This window comes from Marmota flaviventris, chromosome 12 (genome assembly GCF_047511675.1).
Source record: "Marmota flaviventris isolate mMarFla1 chromosome 12, mMarFla1.hap1, whole genome shotgun sequence".
Taxonomy (NCBI): Eukaryota; Metazoa; Chordata; class Mammalia; order Rodentia; family Sciuridae; genus Marmota; species Marmota flaviventris.
This window is the reverse complement of record NC_092509.1, coordinates 22,407,138-22,428,782: the sequence shown is the minus strand read 5'-3', so window position 1 is coordinate 22,428,782 and position 21,645 is coordinate 22,407,138. Positions and strand designations below refer to the sequence as shown.

Genomic DNA, 21,645 nt, shown 5'->3' with positions numbered 1-21,645 from the left:
CCAATCTCAGTTTTACCATCTCACCTTGCATTGCATTGATGAGTAAGAAGATGGTGGCTGGGCCACCCAAGTCAAACCCTGACACCTCCAAAACAGGTCCAATGCAGACACGTTCACAATGCAGAATTTGGAGCACCACCATAAAAGCTATCTTAACCAAATTAAAGATTTTAATATTTTTATAAAAGATTTTACTTCAGATGGATTTCTGTGGCTATATCTATGCATATGCCCTGGGACTAATAATAGTTTGTAGTTTTTTAAATTTTTTATTTGTTTTATGGTACACTATCAGAGGAAGTGTGAGCTAGTTAAAACTCAAGGTGAGAAAGGCCACAATGTTACCTACATTTTTAGAGTAGATATCCATGGAATGGAATAATAGTAAAGATGCAAGAGAAGTTGTATTTGTTGAACACCCACTCGATAGCAATTACTGTGCTAAGCTTTTGGCGTGAGAATGTTCCAAAAAGCAGATATGATTAACATTTGCATGATTTTATAGGTCCCATTGCCTAATTCTATTGTAAAAACCTCCTACTTAGACACTTTTGCAAAACCAAATAGTATGTGAGACTAGAGTTCTATCAGCTGGAGTTTGTAAATATATATATATATATATATATATATATATATATGTGTGTGTGTGTGTGTGTGTGTGTGTGTGTGTGTGTGTGTGTGATTTTTCAAAAGCAAAATCTGAGTTTTCTAAAACCAATAACATCATGCAATATTTATCTTTACACATACTCAAAAGTGCTCCTGTGCAGGCACACGCAGGCATGCAGGCACACACTCACACACACACATACACACACACACACACTCCAAGAAGGATCACATGGTCAGAAAGTGGAAGTTGGTCCTTTATGGTGCTGCTTTTAGGACTCATGATTCAGAATACTCATGAGGTCTCAGAGCTGGACATCTATATAGAGCCTTAGGTCTGTGCCTTGTACCTACTAGAAGCCTTTGCAGAGCAGGTGATTTGTGTAGTCAGGTCGCACAGTGTCTACTCCTGCAGCTGCAACCAACACATGCTATCCTCCCCACAAGAGATCATATATTTCCCACTTCTTTCCTTTTCCATGGGACTTATAAAGATGAAGCAAAACACTGGTCCCTCTTCCGGAGCTACCTTCAGTAACTATCATAGACTTAAATATAAGCCATTAACTCATGTGTATAAGAAATACAACGTTGACCTTGAAATCCACTTAAATAGGATTCAATAATTATTGGGGTCCTATGCCCTTCCTGTCATGGCACAAGACTTGGGGATTCATGTACATAGGAACCTGAAAACTAGGTAATGGCCTCTAACACCCAGCTATTACAGTTGATATCCCCATCCAAGCCCACAGTGACGAAGCTTGTGGTTTCATGGAGGGTTTGTGATTTTGTCAAAGATTAGGTTGTAATGCTTGGGCCCAGTCCTTCTGGGTGCACTCCCTAGGTGCCACCTCCTTTGGCATTGCGAGCCAGCAAACAGTATGTCTTTGCTCCTGGATCTACAGTTACTTCCCCTTCCCATCCCAAGCCATAGAGAAGTGTGGGGACACCTGCCTTTTATAGTCTCTTTCCCTCCCAGACACTTGCCCAGGCTCCTCCTTCTCAGAGATACTGGCCAGTAGCCTTCAGTCCCCACTCACTCAAATCCTAAGACAAGGAATGACATGATATAGCCTGGCTTCCTGCCAGAAGTGGCCCAACAAGAAGAGGGAGGGGGAACCAGAGAAGGAAACCCATTTGAGGAGTAAAAGAAACCCCAAATAATATTTCACCAACTTGCCTGCCATAATTAGAAAGCGAAATGATCGCACTGGAGACCTCATCTGTGGGTTGATTTCTTCTAACCAGGTCGGGTTAGCTTTGGACATCCTTAAAACTCAGCCTTTCTTCACCTTGGTTCTGGCCATAGGGTGGAATTTTCTGAGCTCTCAGAAGGCCTTTTGATCAAAGTATAGAAGCTCCTGGACCCTAGAAAAATGACATCCTGAGGACAGGATCATAAGGAGGATACTGTGCAGGGCTTGGCAGAGGTGGACAGGGGACATGAACAGGAGATGGGAAGAGGCACTTTGACTTCATTAAGTCCTTTTGCCAGGCTCTAGGGATGTCAAACAGTGTGGCTTCCTGGAGTCCTGTGTTTCTATAGAAAACTGCTTTCTAGTATCCCCAGGGAATAAGATGACAAGTAAAAGGACCTTAAGACTTAAATGTTCCAACCTTTTTGGTTATTTTTTGTTCCAAGGAAAGGACTTCACTTTAGTAGCCTCAAATGAATTTTAGAGATAAATAAAATGAAAAAAAAAAAAGAGATAAATAAAATGCCTATGTTTTCCTGTGAGTGACCTGAAGTCCATTGGGCCCCTGCCCAACCATGCCCTCAGTTCTGTTTACAGGAGATGCAGTCATCCTGGCTGTTCCCCACTAGCCAGGACTCAGAGCTGTGTCCCCCGCCCCATCAGCTCCTGGTCACCAAGTTTCATAGTTCATTAACCACACCTCTCCCTGATGGGAGCACATGGTCTCTGGCATTTTTCCTCTTCCCACTCCCACCGTTAATCCACACACACACACACACACACACACACACACACACACACATACCCCTTCTCTCAGTTTCCATTGTACAGGCTGAGGCTGCCTAGAGGACAGAGAAACTCCACACAGTCCAGCTAGAAAAGGGCTGCACCAGCTCAGACTGGACCTGGTACAGGGCAGACAGTTCTCCTTCAGCATTTCACATGAATGTCAGGGAGAACCAATGTCAATTTGTGCCTGGAGCTGTGTTCCTGACCACTCACCTTGTTCCCTAGTGACTGACCCATTCCCTGGTCAGTTATTTCCCTCCTGCTCACTGTCCACTTTCTTCCTTTCAGCATGTGGCATGAATGTCCATCACCGATGCCAGACAAAGGTCGCCAACCTCTGTGGTATCAATCAGAAGCTAATGGCTGAAGCACTGGCAATGATTGAGAGCACCCAACAGGTGTGGAGTTGATAATCTCCCCCACATCAGCTCCCATCCTCTGCTTTCTGACCTATAGCCACTCTGCAGGACTTTGTGGAATGTATTTCTTTATTATTATTATTATTATTATTATTATTATTATTATTATTATTATTTGTTCTTTTTAGATATTCATGACCATAGAATGTATTTTGACATTATCTACATACATGGAGTATAATTTCCCATTCTCATGGTTGTACATGTTGTGGAGTTCCATTGGTCATGTATTCATATATGAACATAAGAAAGTTATGTCCAATTCATTCTACTGTCTTTTGTGGAATGTATTTCTGAAAATTGCTTTACCCCTAACTTCCATCTCCATGACCATATCGCCCCCTTTAGATAGTTCATGCATTTATATTGTGTGGATCTTTATAAGATCTTAATTTTTTTTTCTTGAAAAGAGCAGGAACAGAAACAAATTCATTAAAATTATTGAGCATTGATCACCAGCTTTATACCTACATATTAGGATTATGTAATAGCCTGAAAGAAAATACTTATTTACTAGAATCATCTGTAGGATTTTCTCAGAGCACTGAGTCCAGGACAATTTTTGCCTTGTCACCTACTCCTTGGCTTCACTGAATTTCCTTGTCTTAGAACAAACTCTGCAACACAAAGCATTGACTCTGTATGATTTTTTCCATTGATCTCTTCTTATGTGTCATGGAGTGATGTAGAGAGCATGGGTGATTCCAGTTAGATCCCAGAGTGAAGAAGCTATGTACATTCTGCTAGTGTGTTAAATAAGCTCTCACACAATAAGGAATCCTAAAAGACCATTGAAGGGAGGAAGACTTTTGGCTGTCCTGTGCATTAAGAAATCTCACGTGACTTTGGTCTTCATAGACAGCCATCTCAACAACTGTGGGTGAGTGGGTGGCCTGACTCTCTGTTTGTAATCTAGGCTCGCTGCTTAAGAGATTCAGAACACATCTTCAGAGAAGGTCCAGTTGAAATTGGTCTCCCATCTTCCATCAAAAATGAAGCAAAGCCTCCATATTTACCAACACCCGGAAAAAGAGGTAGTTGTTCTGGTGATCTTCTATCCCATATTGATAACTTATCTTCATTAACCTTAACCTGCACTCTCGGATTGAAGTTGCTCAGTTTACCAGGTCTGATAGGGGATCCTTTTCTTTGTAAAGATTACAGACCTATCCACCAATGTTCCTGCTTCTTAGAAATGAAACCAAAATTCACCTCACCAGGATACCTTTGTGAGGAGGTGAGAGTTAGGGGGAAAATGGGATAGATCTGGAAGAAACAACTATAAATATTTCCTTAGGATTCTAGAATGTTCCTTTCAGTCAGTGTCAAGTGGTTGTACAGAAATAAAATATACGGTGAAGCATAATGGTGAAAATATCACAGATGTTTTTATTTTGTGTCCAGAAGATTCTTCTGTGATGCGTAAGGGTAGAAAAGAAAAGAAGTCCAGGCCCAAAGCCCTTAACATTTATGTTATTTTGAAAGTTTATGCAGCCTGCCTTCAAAGGTAGCTCATGAGAGGATACCACCACATGACCTAAATAGTTTCAGCATACATTATAAAAGATTTTCCTTGGACTTGAGGGATAATATGAAAGAATACTTTAAAGTAATGTTAATGTTTCCAAAGGAGTTCTTCTACACTTCTTCTGTTATGGAGTAGGGACTAAATAGATATTTAAAAAAAGTTAAAGAAAAGTTTGAATTTGATTTAGGAAGGATCTACAAGCAGTCAACTAGACCATATCCCAGGGATGATCAATGTAAGCACCATCTTGACTTGAAGACTGCAAGAAATGGTGCAGATCAGGTCTTCACTAATCTGCTAAATTCCATTCTCTCTTCCTTCACTTTGATATACAGAACTTGATGCCACTATGCCTGTGCGCCACCTAAACAATTAAGAATCATTGTTCCTCAAATTCCATTAAAATCCCTATTTGTCCATGATTTGACACTATTAACAGCTTGCTAATTTTGCATATGTGGTATTCTGTTGGAATATTTAAGTCGAACCATTTTCTGGTCCATTGTCTAGGTAAAGAGACAGTCCAAGTCCCAATTGCCAGCCTCACTGTCACACAGAGAGTTACTAAAACTGCCTGAATTGTAGAAGCCCCCCTTCTGCTCCCCACCCAGTAAATGTGGACAGAGCCTCAGAATGGGAAGTGGAAGAGAAAGCAGGTGCCCTAAGTAACTGCAGGGACCCCCTATGACTCCATGTTCACCCTATCCACTGGCTTGCCGTTTTCAGAGCCTCAGGGAATCTCCTGGGAGTCTCCATTGGATGGGACGGAGAAAATATGCCATCATCCAGAACCTGAACTGAACACAGAAAGACCATCTCTGCATATAAAACTAAAAATTGAGGATTTTATCTTGCACAAAATGTTGGGGAAAGGAAGTTTTGGCAAGGTATGCTACCCTACTGTGGAATTCCATACAACAGATTCCAGGGACCAAGGGACAGTGTTCCTGGTGGGTGGAACTAAACTCTTAGGACCCAGCAGTGTGTGGATGTGTGGAGAGAACGTTCCAGTATGTTGTGAGAGGAGATCTGTGAGTCAGTGGGGACCTGGGAGCTCTAGGGCAATGACAAACTGCTTCCCAGGGGTCTTTGTCCCAAAGACCACTTTGCTTTGAGGTTACACACCCCAGATGCTTGTGAGTTTGAGGTCTTTGAGCACCAAAGAAATACAAAGGCTCTTTGACCACTTCTTGTGTTACGTGGCTTTTTTATTTGTTTTGGTTTTTTTTTCTCTATTGCTTCTTCCTCCAGCCTAGAGTGTTGCTTTGCTTAGTATGTGATTTTTTTCTCTCTCCCAAATGCCTTCAGGCTTGTATTATTTTACTCAAGTTGATGTAATAAAATAGCACAGACCAGGCAACTTAAACAATAGAAACGTATTCTCTCAGAGTTCTGGAGGCTGATAATCCAAGATCAAGGTATTGGCAGGGTTGTTTCTTCCAAGACCTCTCTTTGACTTGTAGTGACTGTTTTTTTCCCTGAGTCTTCACATCATTTTCCCTCTGTGCCTTTGGTGTCCACGTTTCCTCTTCTCAAATGAAAGTCAGTTATATTGGAGTAGAGTTTACCTAATGACCTCATTTAACCTTAATTTCCTCCTTAACTGTCCTATCTCAAAATAAGATTAAATTCTGATGTCTAGTAGGGGTCAAGAATTTGTAACAGGAATGGGAAGAAGAGAAAGGAACCATTGAGCCCATAACTAGGCTGAAGTCCCTCTTCATGTCCTTCCTAGGGTTATGGATTATCTCTCACAAAGGATAAGTAGAGGAGGAGGAGGAAAAGAGAAGGAGGAAAAATGGAAGAGGAGGAGGAGGAACAAGACGTAATTTGAAACTTTTAATTTGACTATCAATGTAATTTGAAACTTTTAATTTGACTATCAGTAACAATTGAGAATTTTCAAGCTAGCAATTGTAAGGAGGGATGGTCACAGGACACAGAATTTTGGGTGATTTTAGATATTCAGGATATGTCATGTATTAATAAGACTCCTGGTTGCTTAATATTCTTGGATGCAACTCCTAGGAAAATTTTAACCAAGGACTAGTGTTTCGTGAATTTGTGTAGCCAAAGTCAGCACCTGCTCACCAGACTTTGGCAGGAAAATGTACCCAGTTTATTTAAAAATAAACAAACTAAACTGCATGGGAGCATTCACCGTAGCTGAATAATATTGTATTCTGCTAGGTTTGGGTTTAAACATAAAATACATTGTCTTTCAACAAAATCTACTCTGTTCTGCAAACTGTAGCTGGTATCCATGAGTTCTTTCAGTTCATTTCTGAAGTCATATGAACCACAACAGACTCATTTGGTGTTAATCTGGGTGTAATAGGCAATTTTACAGCCAGTCTTTATTATAATTTAGCAGCAATTAATGTGCAATTATAACCTGTTACCAAAAATTGAAAGCACATTGTATAGATGAAAATTACCTTTTCAGCTTCCTAGTTTATGGTTGGTTTTAGGATGTTTTACTAAAAGAAGCAATTACCAAAAGAGTACTTGAAATTGTTAATGAAATGTTTATCTTTCTTTGTTCCCTTGTGGATTGGTACATTTGAACAAGGTTAATAAGAAAGACATTAAGTTAAAATGCAAGTCTTAGAAAGTATCCCAAGGGATACCCTGCAAATCTGGGTATCCTTTCTCTACCTCTAAAGCTGGGTGCCTGATTTTCCAGTGGGACCCTGGGGCTCTGCACCCTAAGAGGACAAAAAGAGGAAACACTGATGCAAAATAAGACAGCCATCTTTCCCTTTCTTGCAACCCTGAGACTACTCCAAAACTTGTGTTTCCTCTGATTTTGTTTCTGTATGGAAAGTATGGTTCCTCACCAAAAAGTCAATCTCCGACCTCCATACTCATGTTCTTATTTTCTTTAAGCCCTGGAGAACAAACATCTGGTGTTCTGGGGCTGTAAACATCATTCATTTTCCTGAATTCTCATCTAAGCCCACCCCCTCTATCAAGCCAGCTACCACAAAGTCATGGGTCTGCACCATGTTATTTTAATATTCCAGACACTCGTTTTATCAGTTCTGGCTTAGCATCATTGACTTCAGCATTCCCTAAAAGTCAGCAAAAGAGACAAATGACAAGTGCTATTAATAACTCTCATTTAGAGAGAGTGTTTTTGTAGTTCACAAATTACTTTTCTGTGTGGTATCTTATTTGTATTCCACGGTAGTCCTGTACAATGGGGAATGCCACAATTGTTATCTCTTTCACAGGTTAGAATACTGAAGCCCCAGAGAGGTGAATTGCTTTGCCCATATTTCCACAACCAGCAAATGTCTGTGAAACAAAACCAGAGCCGGAGGTTTTTTAACCCAAATGCCATGTTCTTACGACTGCCAATAATTCTTTGCTTATTCGTGTGTAAATCTAAAGTTGTTGCAACTCTCCATTGCATGCCATCTGGTGTCCATTGACATAAAACATGTGAAATCAGGTGGAAAAAGCAGACTCTGGAGTTATCTCTTGCTCTGCGTAGTTCCACGAATTTGAGCAAGTTTAAGTGATTCTTTGAACTCAGTGTTTTTCGATTATCAATACCTGTCTTGCAATGTTAAAAGCTAAAAATTAAATTGGATAAGAAAATTAGATAGCACACGTAAAACATAGAGCAGACTGTCTGACACATAGTAGGTCCTGAGGTTTCTGTGTGACCAGATGACAGGGTATTTGCTTCTGATGTACATATAGACTGTATCCCACAAGTTGTTTTTTTTTTTTTTTTTTGCCTTTCAGAGCTGGCTGAGGGGAATAGCTTATTTGTGTGGATTCTCAGTGATGCTTCAAGTTCAGCCATTCTCTCCAGTATTCCACTTTTCTTCCTTCAATGTGTATTTGGTCTCTCAGTACCCACATTTGGGTTCCTGGATAGTCAGGCATTCTTTTTTAAATAGAATTTTTCAGGCACTGGGAATTGCCCATTTAATTGCCTAATAATTTTGTGAAACCTTTGGAAAGACACAAAGATAAAAATAAAACCATGATGCAGTATCCCTAAACTAGTGAGGTGGTCCATTGTGTCTCAGTAACACCCTATCAGGATGGATGGAAATTGGAGAAGGCCCCTCTTTTACTGTCTAACACAGGCCTCTCTTGGCACTTTGTTGTCTCTTCTTCAATGTGGAAATCCAAATTCTAAAGTAAAGTTCCTTCTTCCCCTTCCTTCTAGGTCTTCCTAGCGGAGTTCAAGAAAACCAATCAATTTTTTGCAATAAAAGCCTTAAAGAAGGATGTGGTTTTGATGGACGACGATGTTGAGTGTACCATGGTAGAAAAGAGAGTCCTATCCTTGGCCTGGGAGCATCCGTTTCTAACTCACATGTTCTGCACGTTCCAGACCAAGGTATGGTTTCTGCTCAGACACCTTCTTCCTCCTCCAGCCTGTCCCAAGGGTGATGCCTTGGTGGCCCCGTCACTTGGAGACATGGGGGAGTTGGTTCGTATTTATCTTACCTTTCAGTCAGCCTCTCACGCATCCATCCAGAAAAGTCTCATCTCTTTTAAACACTGTGGAAATATTACTTCTGATTTTTTAACATAGTCTGTTGTGAAAGGCCTTTCCTTCTGGATCTGTTTGTTGGTTCACTCATTTTTCTAGAATTTGCTCTAACATAACAACCAGGCTTCTAAACAGTCAGTAACCTGAAGGGGATCATGTGACACTTGGTTCATCTACTGTGTGCATATTTAAAGAGACAAAAGTTGGAAAAGAGATTAAAGTGCATATGTTCTTGAGAATTTTCTCTTAAAGCCTGGCAGAGAAAGTGGCCATGGGATTCTCCTCCTGGTCTCCTTCTTCCTTACGAAATAACTTTAAATGATTTTTTTTTCTTGACTTCAAGATCATTGTAGAGAATTTGGAAAATGTTTATAAACTCAAAGAAAATTATTGATAAAAATCACCACTTGGATATAATCACCCTTAATACTTCAAAGTTTATCTTTCTACGTTTCTCCCTCTTTCCCATAGATTTCTTCAAATAAAAATGGCAACCCACCATAAATCCCTACCATTTAATAACTTGAGTTTTCAACACTTTCATTATATTCATTTCCTCACATCTGTGAATATCTTCTGTAACATAGTTTATCTAGTTAGAACACTTCTTAACTTTTTGTTCTGTTTTGTTTTACTCTGATATAAATAACACTGGAAGGAACATCCTCAAGGATGTGCCTTCATACACAGGCATAATTTTATATCTCCTAAGTTTTCTACTCTTCCTTGCCTTATCCCTGTTCTACAGACCCTGGAATAATAAGCAGACCCATGTGGGACCCGGTAGCTAAGGTCTGAGAGCACAAAGGGTGGGATTTGTTTCCCTTTTTCTATTTCAAGTCATGAAACTGGGGCCTCTGAAGTGTCTTCAGCCACAGAAAGAATTAGTGGGAATTCAGTCCTGAGAAGTAGATGGATCTATATTCCATCACCACTTCCCCACCCCCAGGAAATTTTCAACACATGTCTAATGAACAAATCAATGTATGATGCATACATCATAGAATAAGGAGAAACCAGACCATGACCAAGTGCTTCCTGAGCTCTGTGAAAGATACAGAAATATAGAATATAGTTCCTGACCACAAGAATGTCATACTCCAATAAGAGGCAGGACCAATACTTCTGAGAGTGTGAGTAATATTAAATCAGAGCGCAGACTGCAAGTACCAGAGCCAAGAGAAACAAGAAATCAGAACTTGAATAGGCAAAAAGGATGTTGGGCAGTGGATTGGAGGTGAGGGGTGGTCAGGAGGGAAAGCATGAAGTAATAAAGGGGTAGTGAGAAGCTGTGTAAGAGAAAGTAGCCTCCTTTCTTACAGCTAGGAGGAGACAGAATTTCTGGTAATGAGGGTTAGAGAGTTCCTAGTAGAAACTTCCTCCTGGTGATATAGATATCTGTTGGTCTAAGTGGTGTAGGTATGTTACCTGAAATCAAATTGATAAACCAGCCACCTTTCCTGGGCTGTATCCGAGATTTACTGTGCACCCAGGGAGTCACTTATGATCTCATTTTTCCTCTTGGAATTTTGTGAGGCTTGTAGCAAATGGCTAAATAAACTTTCAGACCAGGCTTCTAATCGAGTTTAAATTGACATCTTTTCCCTATATTTATATCTATAGATAGATAGATGATAGATTCATGATAGAGGGGTGTGTGTGTGTGTGTGTGTGTGTGTGTGTGTGTGTTTTTTGAAAGTATGGTTGTTTTCCTGTCTTATGGAGAAAGCTGTTAGGAACCCCACTTTGTAAAAAGAGTTATATTCCCTTCTCCTGCTTATCTATCAGAGCCTTGGGTGTGTTTATTTATTACCCTCTTAAGGGGGATGTTCCTACAATTCCATAAAGCTGTGAATCTTTAACAAGACCAGAGAAGTAAATACATCAGCAGAGTACATGCCATGAAAAAAAAAAAAAAGTGGTTGAGAATGTGTACATCAAATGTAACTGTGACTGTCTCAGCACTTAGATTTCTAGGAATTGAATCCTTTAGAAAGAGATGAAAGCAAAGGGCGGGGGGGGAAAGCCTGTGTTACACTTTGCCAAGGACCCTGAGTCATTGCTTTGGAGATGTCCTGATTCATTATTCAGGCATTGCATGTCAGACAGAATAACTGATGAAATACTCCGAGTGAATGTAAAAAGCAGCAATATTCTTAAGAGGACAGTCGCTTTTGCACACTAGCAAAAGACAGTAGATAAGATTAACCCTTTACTTCTCTAGGGACTTGTCACCTTTCAGAGAAAACATCTTGCCCACTTTCTGCCTCCAAAGAGCCCACCTGTTGAATATCAGAGTATTCAGGATGAGCTGAGGGAAGTTACTTGTTATTTATCAGGGCACATGGATTAAATCATTCATTTTTAAAGTTCACAGATGAGGGATGATGACCCGTGGAAGGAGGAAAATATGGAGAAGGAGTTTAGGAAGCTATAAAGATTGAAAGAGCTGTGGACTTGGAAGCCAAAGCTCATTCCCAACTCTGCTCATTCCCAGCTCTGGGCCCCCTCTTCTTTCCTGCTCAGGATACATAAGAGGAATCAAAATGCAGGGGGCAGGTGGGTGTAGACCAGCCACCCTGTGGGAAAACACAGCATTGGTGACACAGAAACTCAACCCTGAACCAGAGTGGTGCTCAAAAGAATCGTGCAAATCAATTGCCTCAGTGATAAATCAAAATGACTTTGTATATCATTCAAACTCTGACAGAAACTATTGGCAACATGGTCTAATGAGATCAGCATAATGAGGGGTTATTATTGCCTTAGGAAGAGGAAAGAACAACTTTTTATTCTTCACTTTTTACTAACAATTCTGTATTATTTCTTAACATTTTTATTTTCTATGACTCACATGAAAGTTCATAAGGTTTAAAATTGCATGATCCCTTCTTAGTATCGTCTTTAGTATGTATGCCCCCAATCTGTACACTACAGGACCTTGGGCCTATATGTTCAGTACTTGTTCTTATTATTTACATTTATTTATATTTTAAACAGAAAAAATCCACAATAAAATTATCTAAAAGAGCGATCGTCCTAAATCTTTCAAATGAATTCAATCATGGATGAACTAAAACCATCTAGAAAAAATTGAACATGAAAGTTTGAAACTCCATTTCACAAATTTCTTTCAAAAGTCACCATTAAATTAACTCAACAAATTCTTTATGGGGACTTACTGTAATTTTCCCCCCAAAATGTAAAACTCTAAACCAATATGGAAGTCAAATTATAAAGCTATTTACTTTTCCTACATAATTCTAATTACTAAGCAGGGGGAAAAAATCTACCTAACTTGGAAAAATAATATTCTGTTTTCTTGATTTTAAGATATTATTAATAATTAGATGCATTATTAGTTTTCTCGGTAAACAAAATTATTTTTAAACTGTAAATAAGCCATTTCTTAATTTCAGAATCATCTAAATGTGAAATAATATATGTGTCCATTAGAAATTTTATTTGTCTTTTAGTAACAATGTCTTAAATAAGATGGAAGTGTCTCTTTCTTTCTCTCTCCGTCTTATAAAAAGCCTACACAAAACTTCTGCTTCATCTCTTTGACTCCTCTGCAGCTACAAGGAAGGTTGAAAACGAAATCTTTTACTGAACACATTACCATTTAGAATATTTTTTCTAAGAAAGGTAGACAACCAGCCATCTCTGTGCCAACATACATTTTTATTTGTTTGTTTATTATTTTTTGTAGTACCAGAGATTGAAACCAGGGATGCTTTGCCACTGACATCCCCACCCCTTATAACTTTTTACACTGAGACAGGGTCTGGCTCAGTTGCTTAGGGCCTTACTAAGTGGTTGAGGCTGGCCCTGAACTTATGATACTCCTGCCTCAGCTTCCCAAATCGATGGGATTACAGACAGGCACCACCGCACCTGGCCCAACATATATTTTAAAACAAAGAAAATACAATTTACAAAGACTCCTTTCATGGAGGCCCTATTTTGTGCCAGATATTTTCCTAGGAACTTTGAATATGGCATCTCATTTAATTCTGATAATCCCACACCACAAAGTAGATATTAGTATCCCCATCTTACCCATGAGAAAACTGAAGCTCTTTAGAATAATAAACTTGCCTAAGATCACTTGGCAGTCACTGGGAAGAGCGCTCAATCTTATCATTTGTCCGTGTCCAAATATTGGTCCAGATATTCACATACTGTGAGTATCTCAGTGACACGTCACCTTTGTAGTAACTAAATGTTCACCTACAAGGAAGAGGAAATACGAAGAAAGATAATTTCCTCCCTCTTTTTAATTATTCTAGAGTAAAAGAAAGATCAATAATTCAAGTAACCAAAGATCTCTGATCTGTCCCTGATAAAACATTTCAAATAAGAAGGCTTAGTTCCAAAATCTAGTTTGGGAAGAAAAGAAGACCCCTAACACTGTGAGGAGTTGTTTGTTTTTGTTGTTGTTTTGGGTTTTTTGTTTGTTTATCTGAAGGAAATAATTTCTTCTTACATGTTAAAAGTAAACCAAGATCTGCCTTCACTTGTGTCTCCTTTGAATTCCAAAAGGCCTGTTTTCAAATCTGAACTGTAATTTAAGAGGTGTTAGAATTTCACACCTAAAAGAGATTTCAGTCCTAGGAGAACAGCTCTGGGTCCCTCCCTGGGATGAATTTGAGTGACAGCCACTGTGGGTTTTGCAAATGTCCATTATGGGTGGCAGAACTCTCATGTCCACTGCATGACACCACTGCCCTGGCTCCCACACAGCTGACCTGAGCCAGCTGAACATCATCAATAGTACTTTGAAACTTCTTTTTTATGAGAATGAAAACTTGAGTTTCACTTTCTATTTATAGGACTCACAAGGCCTCACTTCTGATTATGGCTTCAGGTTAAGGCCCTTTGAACAAGGCTGCTAGCTAGCATCTCCCACCCCTCTCTCTCCCTCCCTCCCCCCTCTCTTATTTATTTATTAATTTGTTTATTTATTTATTGCCTCCTAAAGGACGGTGTTAAAAAAATGTATGTGGTATGTAATGATTCTTGACTGAATTTACATAAATCATATAATTTGGACAAATACTAAAATAAAGGTAGGTTGCAAGAATTAAAAAAAAAATAGCACTTGCAGAGCTGTTTGAATCTTTTGAGGAGAAAGTGCCACACTAACTGTTAAGATACTATTATTTAAAATAAAGAAAACTCCCTCGATTTGATAGGGGGTTTTGTTTGTTTGTTTTTTAAAGTATGTCATTCTGGTATTTCCATGATTTGAAAGCGAAATCCATCTAAGATTCCCAGCAGGTGTTTAATTTCAAGCATTGATTCAGAAGACTGCCTCTTCTGAAGATTATAAAGATGCTTCCATCCATAAATCTTCCAATTGAGTTAGAAGCCCTGGCAATTATCACAACTTTAGGAAGGAAAAGAAAAAACTACACAAACCACATCCTTGAGAAGACTTGTCCCTTGTGCTAAGATGAGTGAACTCTTTGGCTGTCCCTGTTTGTAGCAACTAATAAGCTTCTTTTCCTTAAGGTGCCCCCACAAATTGTTATTTCACAAATGGTGAATCACTTAAATGGGGGTCAGATGCCCTTCCTGCACAATGAAACTGGTTCAGCAGAGAAATTGATAGTAAATTCACTAAAACTATTAGAGGAAATTTGTGGTAAATTGATGTTGAGCCTACAAAGTTTGCTTAAGGTATTGTGTCCAAAGTTATAGGAGATGATGGGGCATTAACAAATATTTAAGAATTCTTTAGCTAATAAGAAAAAAAAAACAGTGCATCTGACATGCCACATGCTTCCTACACACCTGGTTTTCAGAGTCATAGATACCTTCTCACCTTTCTGTGACTCTGTAATGCTTCTTCATGACTTATGGGCCCCTATTATCAATCTACTTCTTTGTCAACTGTTTTCCTCCCAAAGCCCCATAAGTATTTTCACCAGTTTCCTACAAGACATGCACATTTTGTAACATCCTTCCAGAGAGTCTTGCAGGAAAGTGCCTCTCATCTGAATCTACTCTCCCTCTGCCAAGGCCCTCACTGTAGAACCCTCTTTGACCTTTCTCCAGCCACATGTCTCTCTACGTAACCAAGGGGTCATCCCCCCTTAACCCCATATCCTCTTTTGAGAGCTTACTCAAAAACTATCTCCTCCATAATTGCTTTCTAAGCTACTAAGTGGGGATAGAGATATAGCTCAGTTGGTAGAGTGCTTTCCTCAAATGCCTCAAATGACACCACCACTGTGTTTGATCCCCAGCACAACACAAACAAAAAAGAAAAAAAACTAAGCTACTAAGCAACTAATGGATAAGTATATACTACTTGCACACTCTGGACAAAGGGATGATTCATATTCCAAGTGGGATGGAACAGGAAAGCACAAGATTTTTTCAGGCTTCTCAGAACAATGCACAATCTAAAACTTACTAAATGTTTATTTCTGGAATTTTTCATTTAATATTTTTGGAACAGAGTTGACCAAGGGTAACTGAAACCAAAGAAAGCAAAATCATACATGACAGGGGAATTATCATATGATAAATAACATAGAGCAGTTTAACATGTGCTGCTCCCAACAATAATTTATTCTTAAAATAGGGCACTTAAGGCCAAGGATATAGCTTAATGGTAGAGTGTTTGCCTAGCATGCATGAGGCCCTGGGTCCAATTTCTAGTACCACACACAAACTAATCATAATAAGATAAAATAGGCAGTAAGAGATGCAGTTCCTTATTAAACCTAAGATCACATTTGAGGTGATTACAGTACACATCCCAAAGAAGTAATAAGTACATTTCTTCAGTTGAAACTGGGAATATACGAGAGAATAAACCTGCTGAAAATGTTCAAGTATAAACCAAGGAAAAAAAATCCCACCCTTGGGAAATAGGAAGAACAGGGGGGATAGTGTCAGTGAGGATCACTTAGGGAGCTAAGAGGTACACCCAAAGAGTAAGGATGATTGAAACCAGGAGAGGAAAGAATTTCAAAAGAGAGAACACTATATATCGATTGAAGAAGTTGACGATCAAAAGTGTTGAACATGCAATTTGGGAGGAGCAGAAGGTGTCAGATGGTAAAGTGTTAAGGAGTGAGAGGTGGGCAGGCAGATTCAGTGGTTATACAGATTGTCTTCCAGATGATGAGGACCACAGGTTGAAGCGATGAATCATGGGAAATGCTTAACACAGATAGGAAGAAACCAGACCAAAATATGGCCATATTGGCTTTCCAGCTTGGCGTCTTAGAAACACATGGTTCCATACCTTCCATGGTGTGTATGTGCCAGTTTGTTTACTCATTCACCAATTGAGGTGCATCTTATTGTTGCTTATAACATCTTTCTTATAACAACTAATTGAATTTGGCGTACTCATTTGTTCTCTTTATGACAGACTTCATGGATAAAGAATTTTAGGGGAGAAAGGGGTTGTAGAGGTTAGTAGGTCAGATTCCCTCATTTCACAGCTAAGGAAATTGTGATCCAAAAGACGAGAAGCCTGGCTGCTCACAGCCCTGTGGCTTTTTTCTACAGTCAATCCAAAATTATTAGTAAAGTTGAGATTTCAAGAGACTCAGACACCAAACCCAACTCAAAACTGGTTTAATTTGGAGAATTCTCCTTTGGGTGTCTTATATCTCAGATCCCAGCAAGAGGAGACTGCCAAGGCCCTCGCTGTAGAATCCTCTTTGGCCTTTCTCCAACCACATGCCTCCCTATGTACCCAAGGGGTCATCCCCTCTTAACCCCATCTCCATTCCTAAACCACACTCCAGGACCCTGGAACTCCACATCCAAATGGCCCCAGGCCTACGTGGAAGTTTTCCTAGGTTCTGTCCTGGAGATGAGCAGGAGGGAGTTTTCCCCAGGTGGCCATTCAACTGGTTCTGAACTTAGAGGAATCCTAAATCTGTCGCTGACTTCCTTAATTATTAGGAATGAACATTTCTCAACACAGAGAGAGAGAGAGAGAGAGAGAGAGAGAGAGAGAGAGAGAGAGAGATGGGGGAAAAGGGAGAGGGGAGAAAGAAAAAGCACAAACATAGGAACATGGAACATGCACAATTGAATAGTTGGCTAGCTTGATTTATGACACTTGGATCTGTAGTGCAGGGTCCCTTGGAACTCTGTCCAGACCTTGAAAATGATGGGACTGTTCCTATTTCAACTATGATGCACTTAATGCTTTTCTTCTTTCTGTGATAAGATAATAACAATGCATGTAAGAAAGGATAACAGGAAAGGAATTCTTGCTACATGCCAGTCACAGAGCTAAATATTTGACATAGATTACTTTACTTAATTTTATATATGCACAACAGCTCCCTTTTGTTCTTCGGGTGGAATTCCCAGCTCTTTCCACTGACTGTTCTAGAACACATCCCAAACTAGAGTTGAAGTCTCTTCTCCAGCTTCCATACAGTCATTCTGTAATCCTAGGCATTGCCGCCTATGTTACATACATTTGACAGAGGACACTTTACTTAGATGCTTTGTAATGAATATAAAGAATATTATTCTTCAGAGGTTGAAAATCTTCTTTTATGAAAAAAAATTATTTATTAGTTCACTAACTTTGAAAAAAAAAAGATACCTAAAAAGAAATGACTGCAATTATTCTTTACCCACCTTATTTTTCTGGAGAGGAAGGTGACCTCATTTGTATCATATTTTCCAACTCCTCCATGTATTTTCAAAATTAATTGTTGCTGGTTTGATAAAATCACTAGCTAATTCCTTTAATGCTATAAAGTTCTCATTTATCCTGGGCACATTTGGCAACTGCTCTCTTAGTTATTTGACATGTGACTAGCTATATTTTCCTGGTCTTTCACTCATTCTCTTATTTGAAAAACGTAATTATTATAAGGGCAACACTGTAAAGCTAAATTAACTTTTAAGTCCATCTTTTCAATTCCCCTTTTATTAATTCTAGAATATTCACAACATGTGCTATGTCTCCTCTAAAACACAATCTTACTTTTAAATATTGACGTGTTTTGACAGCTCTAGGACCTTTACCTTCTCTAACTGATACTTGTGTATGCAGTACCGTCCCCATGAGAATGATAGGACTAAATTTGTTAAATCTATCATTTCTGTCTTGTCTTTCATCATCTGTTCTTCAGACTGTGAACATAGATTTTTATTTTAATTAATCTTCCCTTTAAAGATCTTTCTGTTATTTTGATTATAATTGGAAGGCTTATCTTTTTTGCAAAATTCATTTGATTAATAGAAACTTTTAAATTATTTTTAAACCCAAACATGTTAAACTCTGGTTTCACATCTGATTAGGTGACTCTGCTACTCTATACATGGTCATGTTTTTCGCACAGTGTCTAAGTGTGATGTTTCAACCTAGGTGAACTAAAAAGGATAGCATCCTCCTTGACTTAAAATCCCGGATGTAAGTTTTCCCATCGATGGCAACACCGATGTCTACCTATCCATGAACCAAAGTCTCCTCTGAACTTTCTTTGACATTGACATTGACAAATATAAAGAGCTAGCTTGTCCTATTTTTGTGAATTTGATGTTCAGTAACCTTAATCTGAACAAGAATCACAATCCCTCTTTGCAAATGTTGAGAATCTATGCCATTTAGACATAGAATAATTTAAACATAGACCTCATGGTGGAGGGGGGGTAAGCATTCGCTTATAATTTTTTAAAAGTCAAAGTAAAAAATATTCCATTAAAATTGAATTTATTAAAATTCATTAAGATTTTTAGAAAATTTTCAATTCATTGAAATTTTCCCTAATTCTAAAACAGCATCAAAACATACTGAAATATTGAAAAGTACAGAAAGTATTCTAAAAAGAATCAATCTGATAGTATTCAAAGGCACCCAGAGGTAGGAATTTGAGTATCTCCTTTCATCTTTTTTTATTGACAATTCATAAGCAGTGATATTTTAATAAGTTTCAAACATTAAACAGAGAAGTTCATTTTCACAAACCCATATTCCTGAAAACTCATCTTTTTCATTAAAACTCAGTCTGTTCCTGGAACTTTCCACATTTCTCACTATGTATCTGTGTGAATATTATATGTAATAACCATAATAAGAAACGCAATTAATATCTGAGGTTTATAGAGCAATTACCATTGTGCTACACCATGTTCTGGGTACGCTGCATATTTTAACTCATTCGATCTTAATGGCAACCTATAAAGTAGACATTGTTATTGTGTCCATTTATAGATAAGAAACAAGGGGTGGGCTCAAGGGAATAAATGAACAGCTTAAGGTCCAAGAGCTAACTTGACCACATCAAGGAAAGCAATTTTAAAATTCATGAAATAGAATTCTACTGTACTTTCTTTGCAAAGGAAATTAATTTGTTAGTTAATGCAAGAAGATCCTATGGGACAATTAAGCCAGTAAATATCATCTGAGCCCAAGTCCCTATGGCAAGGCACAGACTTCTAGAAATTCAGGCACGTCACTTCTGACACACACTAATGAATCTATACAAGGTAGTAAATTTTACTAATTAGAGTTTACAGTAGAAATATAAACAGGTTCTAATGAATGTGTTTTCTGGCTTGAAGAGAGCCCTCTCTCTCCCTTTCCCTCAAGTGCAGGCGCACACACACACATATTCTACATTTAGATAGAAAAAGTACACAAATTATTATCAGGGATTTTTTTAATAATATATCCTTATGAAAAGGAAATAAACCTGTTCTCCTAGGATGTTTTAATTCATAGCTCAATAAATAAAGATTGAAAGAAAAGAATACAGCACTCCAGATTCAAGATTGCTCCAGCCTCCTAAATTTCCAGAATACCAAAATTAAGTGTTGGTGTGACCACGATAACACAGGGTGTGTATGCATCAGCGGCTCATTTAGGTGAGCTGCCCTGGACTCCGTGCAGTGTGCCCCACAGACCACGGTGCATGCCTTACCCCAGCACTGCAAGCTCTGCCCCTGCCAGGGCATGTTCCCGTCTAACCTGGGCTTGGGCAGCCCCGACAAAACCCTCCCTTTTCTTACAACCACAAAGGTGCAAATGTCAGAAAAGCAGCCCCAACCGTTTGTAATCCTCAAATAAAACCTTTCTTTGGGGGACATGCCTATGAGATTATGCATGCACCTTTCTCTTTAGTAAATAGAGGTAGGAACCTAATGTAACCCTTCACCATGGCTCTGCACCCCAGGGAATCCCCACCTCAGCTACCAACAACAGCCTACCCTCCGTGTCCTCACAGGGTCATAGGAAGGATGGAATCACAAAGACAGTCACCAAGAGCATGGGTTAAAATTAGCTCAAAGTGCTTTAAAGGAGTTGGTACTAAAAACAACTGACATAACTACCTAATATGTTATTTAAAAGTAGTTTGGAATTTTTTTCCCAATTCCTGAATTCACTAACCATTTTAATGTTTTTAAATTCTTATATACAATTTTTACTTCCTTTCTTCATTTTTTAGCTGAATAAATCACTTTTACTGGTAATTTTTTTAAAGTTGATTTATCACAGTTTTTTTGTTGTTATTCTAATTAATTATACATGACAGTAGAATGCATTTTGACATTTTATACATAAATGGAGTATAATGGCTCATTTGTCTGGTTGTACATGATTTAGAATTATACCATCATGTAATCATATATACTTACAGGGTGATAATGTCCAATTCATTCTTCTATCTTTCTACCCGCATACCCCTTTCCCTTCCGTCACTCCCCTGTACCTAGTCCAAAGTACATCTATTCTTCCCATCCCCTTATTGTGAATTAGCATCTGAATATCAGAGAAAACATTTGGACTTTGATCTTTTGGGATTGGCTTGTTTCACTTAGCATAACGTTCTGCAGCTCCATCCATTTACCAATGTCATAATTTCATTCTTCTTTAAGGCTGAGTAATACTCCGTCTTGTATATATAACACATTTTCGTTATCCATTCATCAGTTGAAGGGCATCTAGTTTGGTTCCATAGTTTAGCTATTGTGAATTGAGCTGCTATAAACATTGATGTGGCTGCATCACTGTGGTATGCTGATTTTAAGTCCTTTGGGAATAAACCAAGGAGTGGGATAGCTGGGTCAAATGGTGATTCCATTCCAAGTTTTCTGAGGTGCTGCTAAATTTTATATAAATATCTAACAAAGAAAATGAATACAAAAGAAATTGAATTTTAGAATCGCACATCCCTGCAAAAGTGATATCTTATATTTTTATAAATATACGAGGAACACAGAGCTCCATCAGCCAGGGCCTGAACAATATTTGTTGAAGGTCTAGGAAATACAGTACTCTTTACACAAATATACTTAATTCTCTGCAAAAACAGTAAGCTATTTTGAATTTTTGATGGTACTGAATGTTTTATTTAAATGATTTTGCATGGATATAATAAATACTTTTTTAAAGCAACAAGAAATTTTTTTTAAAAAACCCATAAAGGTCTGAGTACCCATCTATCAACAAAATATCCACATTGATAATTGCCTTCAGTCAGTTGTCAGAAGATGACAGCACAGCAAGGGGTACCTGTGACTCTCTCATTTTTGTGGCCTCCCTGATGGAGCAGCACATATGCCCCAGGTACATTTGCAAAGAAT

At 38.6% G+C, this 21,645-nt stretch overlaps 1 protein-coding gene across 4 annotated transcripts in view; it reads left to right on the top strand.

Moving 5' to 3' along the window:
* Nucleotides 1-21,645, top strand: part of Prkcq (protein kinase C theta) — a 126,309-nt gene that overhangs the window by 63,778 nt on the left and 40,886 nt on the right. For all 4 annotated transcript variants that reach the window (XM_027944860.2, XM_027944859.2, XM_027944863.2 and 1 more), the window contains 4 exons: nt 2,886-2,995; nt 3,933-4,050; nt 5,271-5,431; nt 8,734-8,907. In XM_027944860.2, the coding sequence (XP_027800661.2) occupies nt 2,886-2,995; nt 3,933-4,050; nt 5,271-5,431; nt 8,734-8,907 (563 nt within the window). The remainder of the gene's footprint in view (nt 1-2,885; nt 2,996-3,932; nt 4,051-5,270; nt 5,432-8,733; nt 8,908-21,645) is intronic.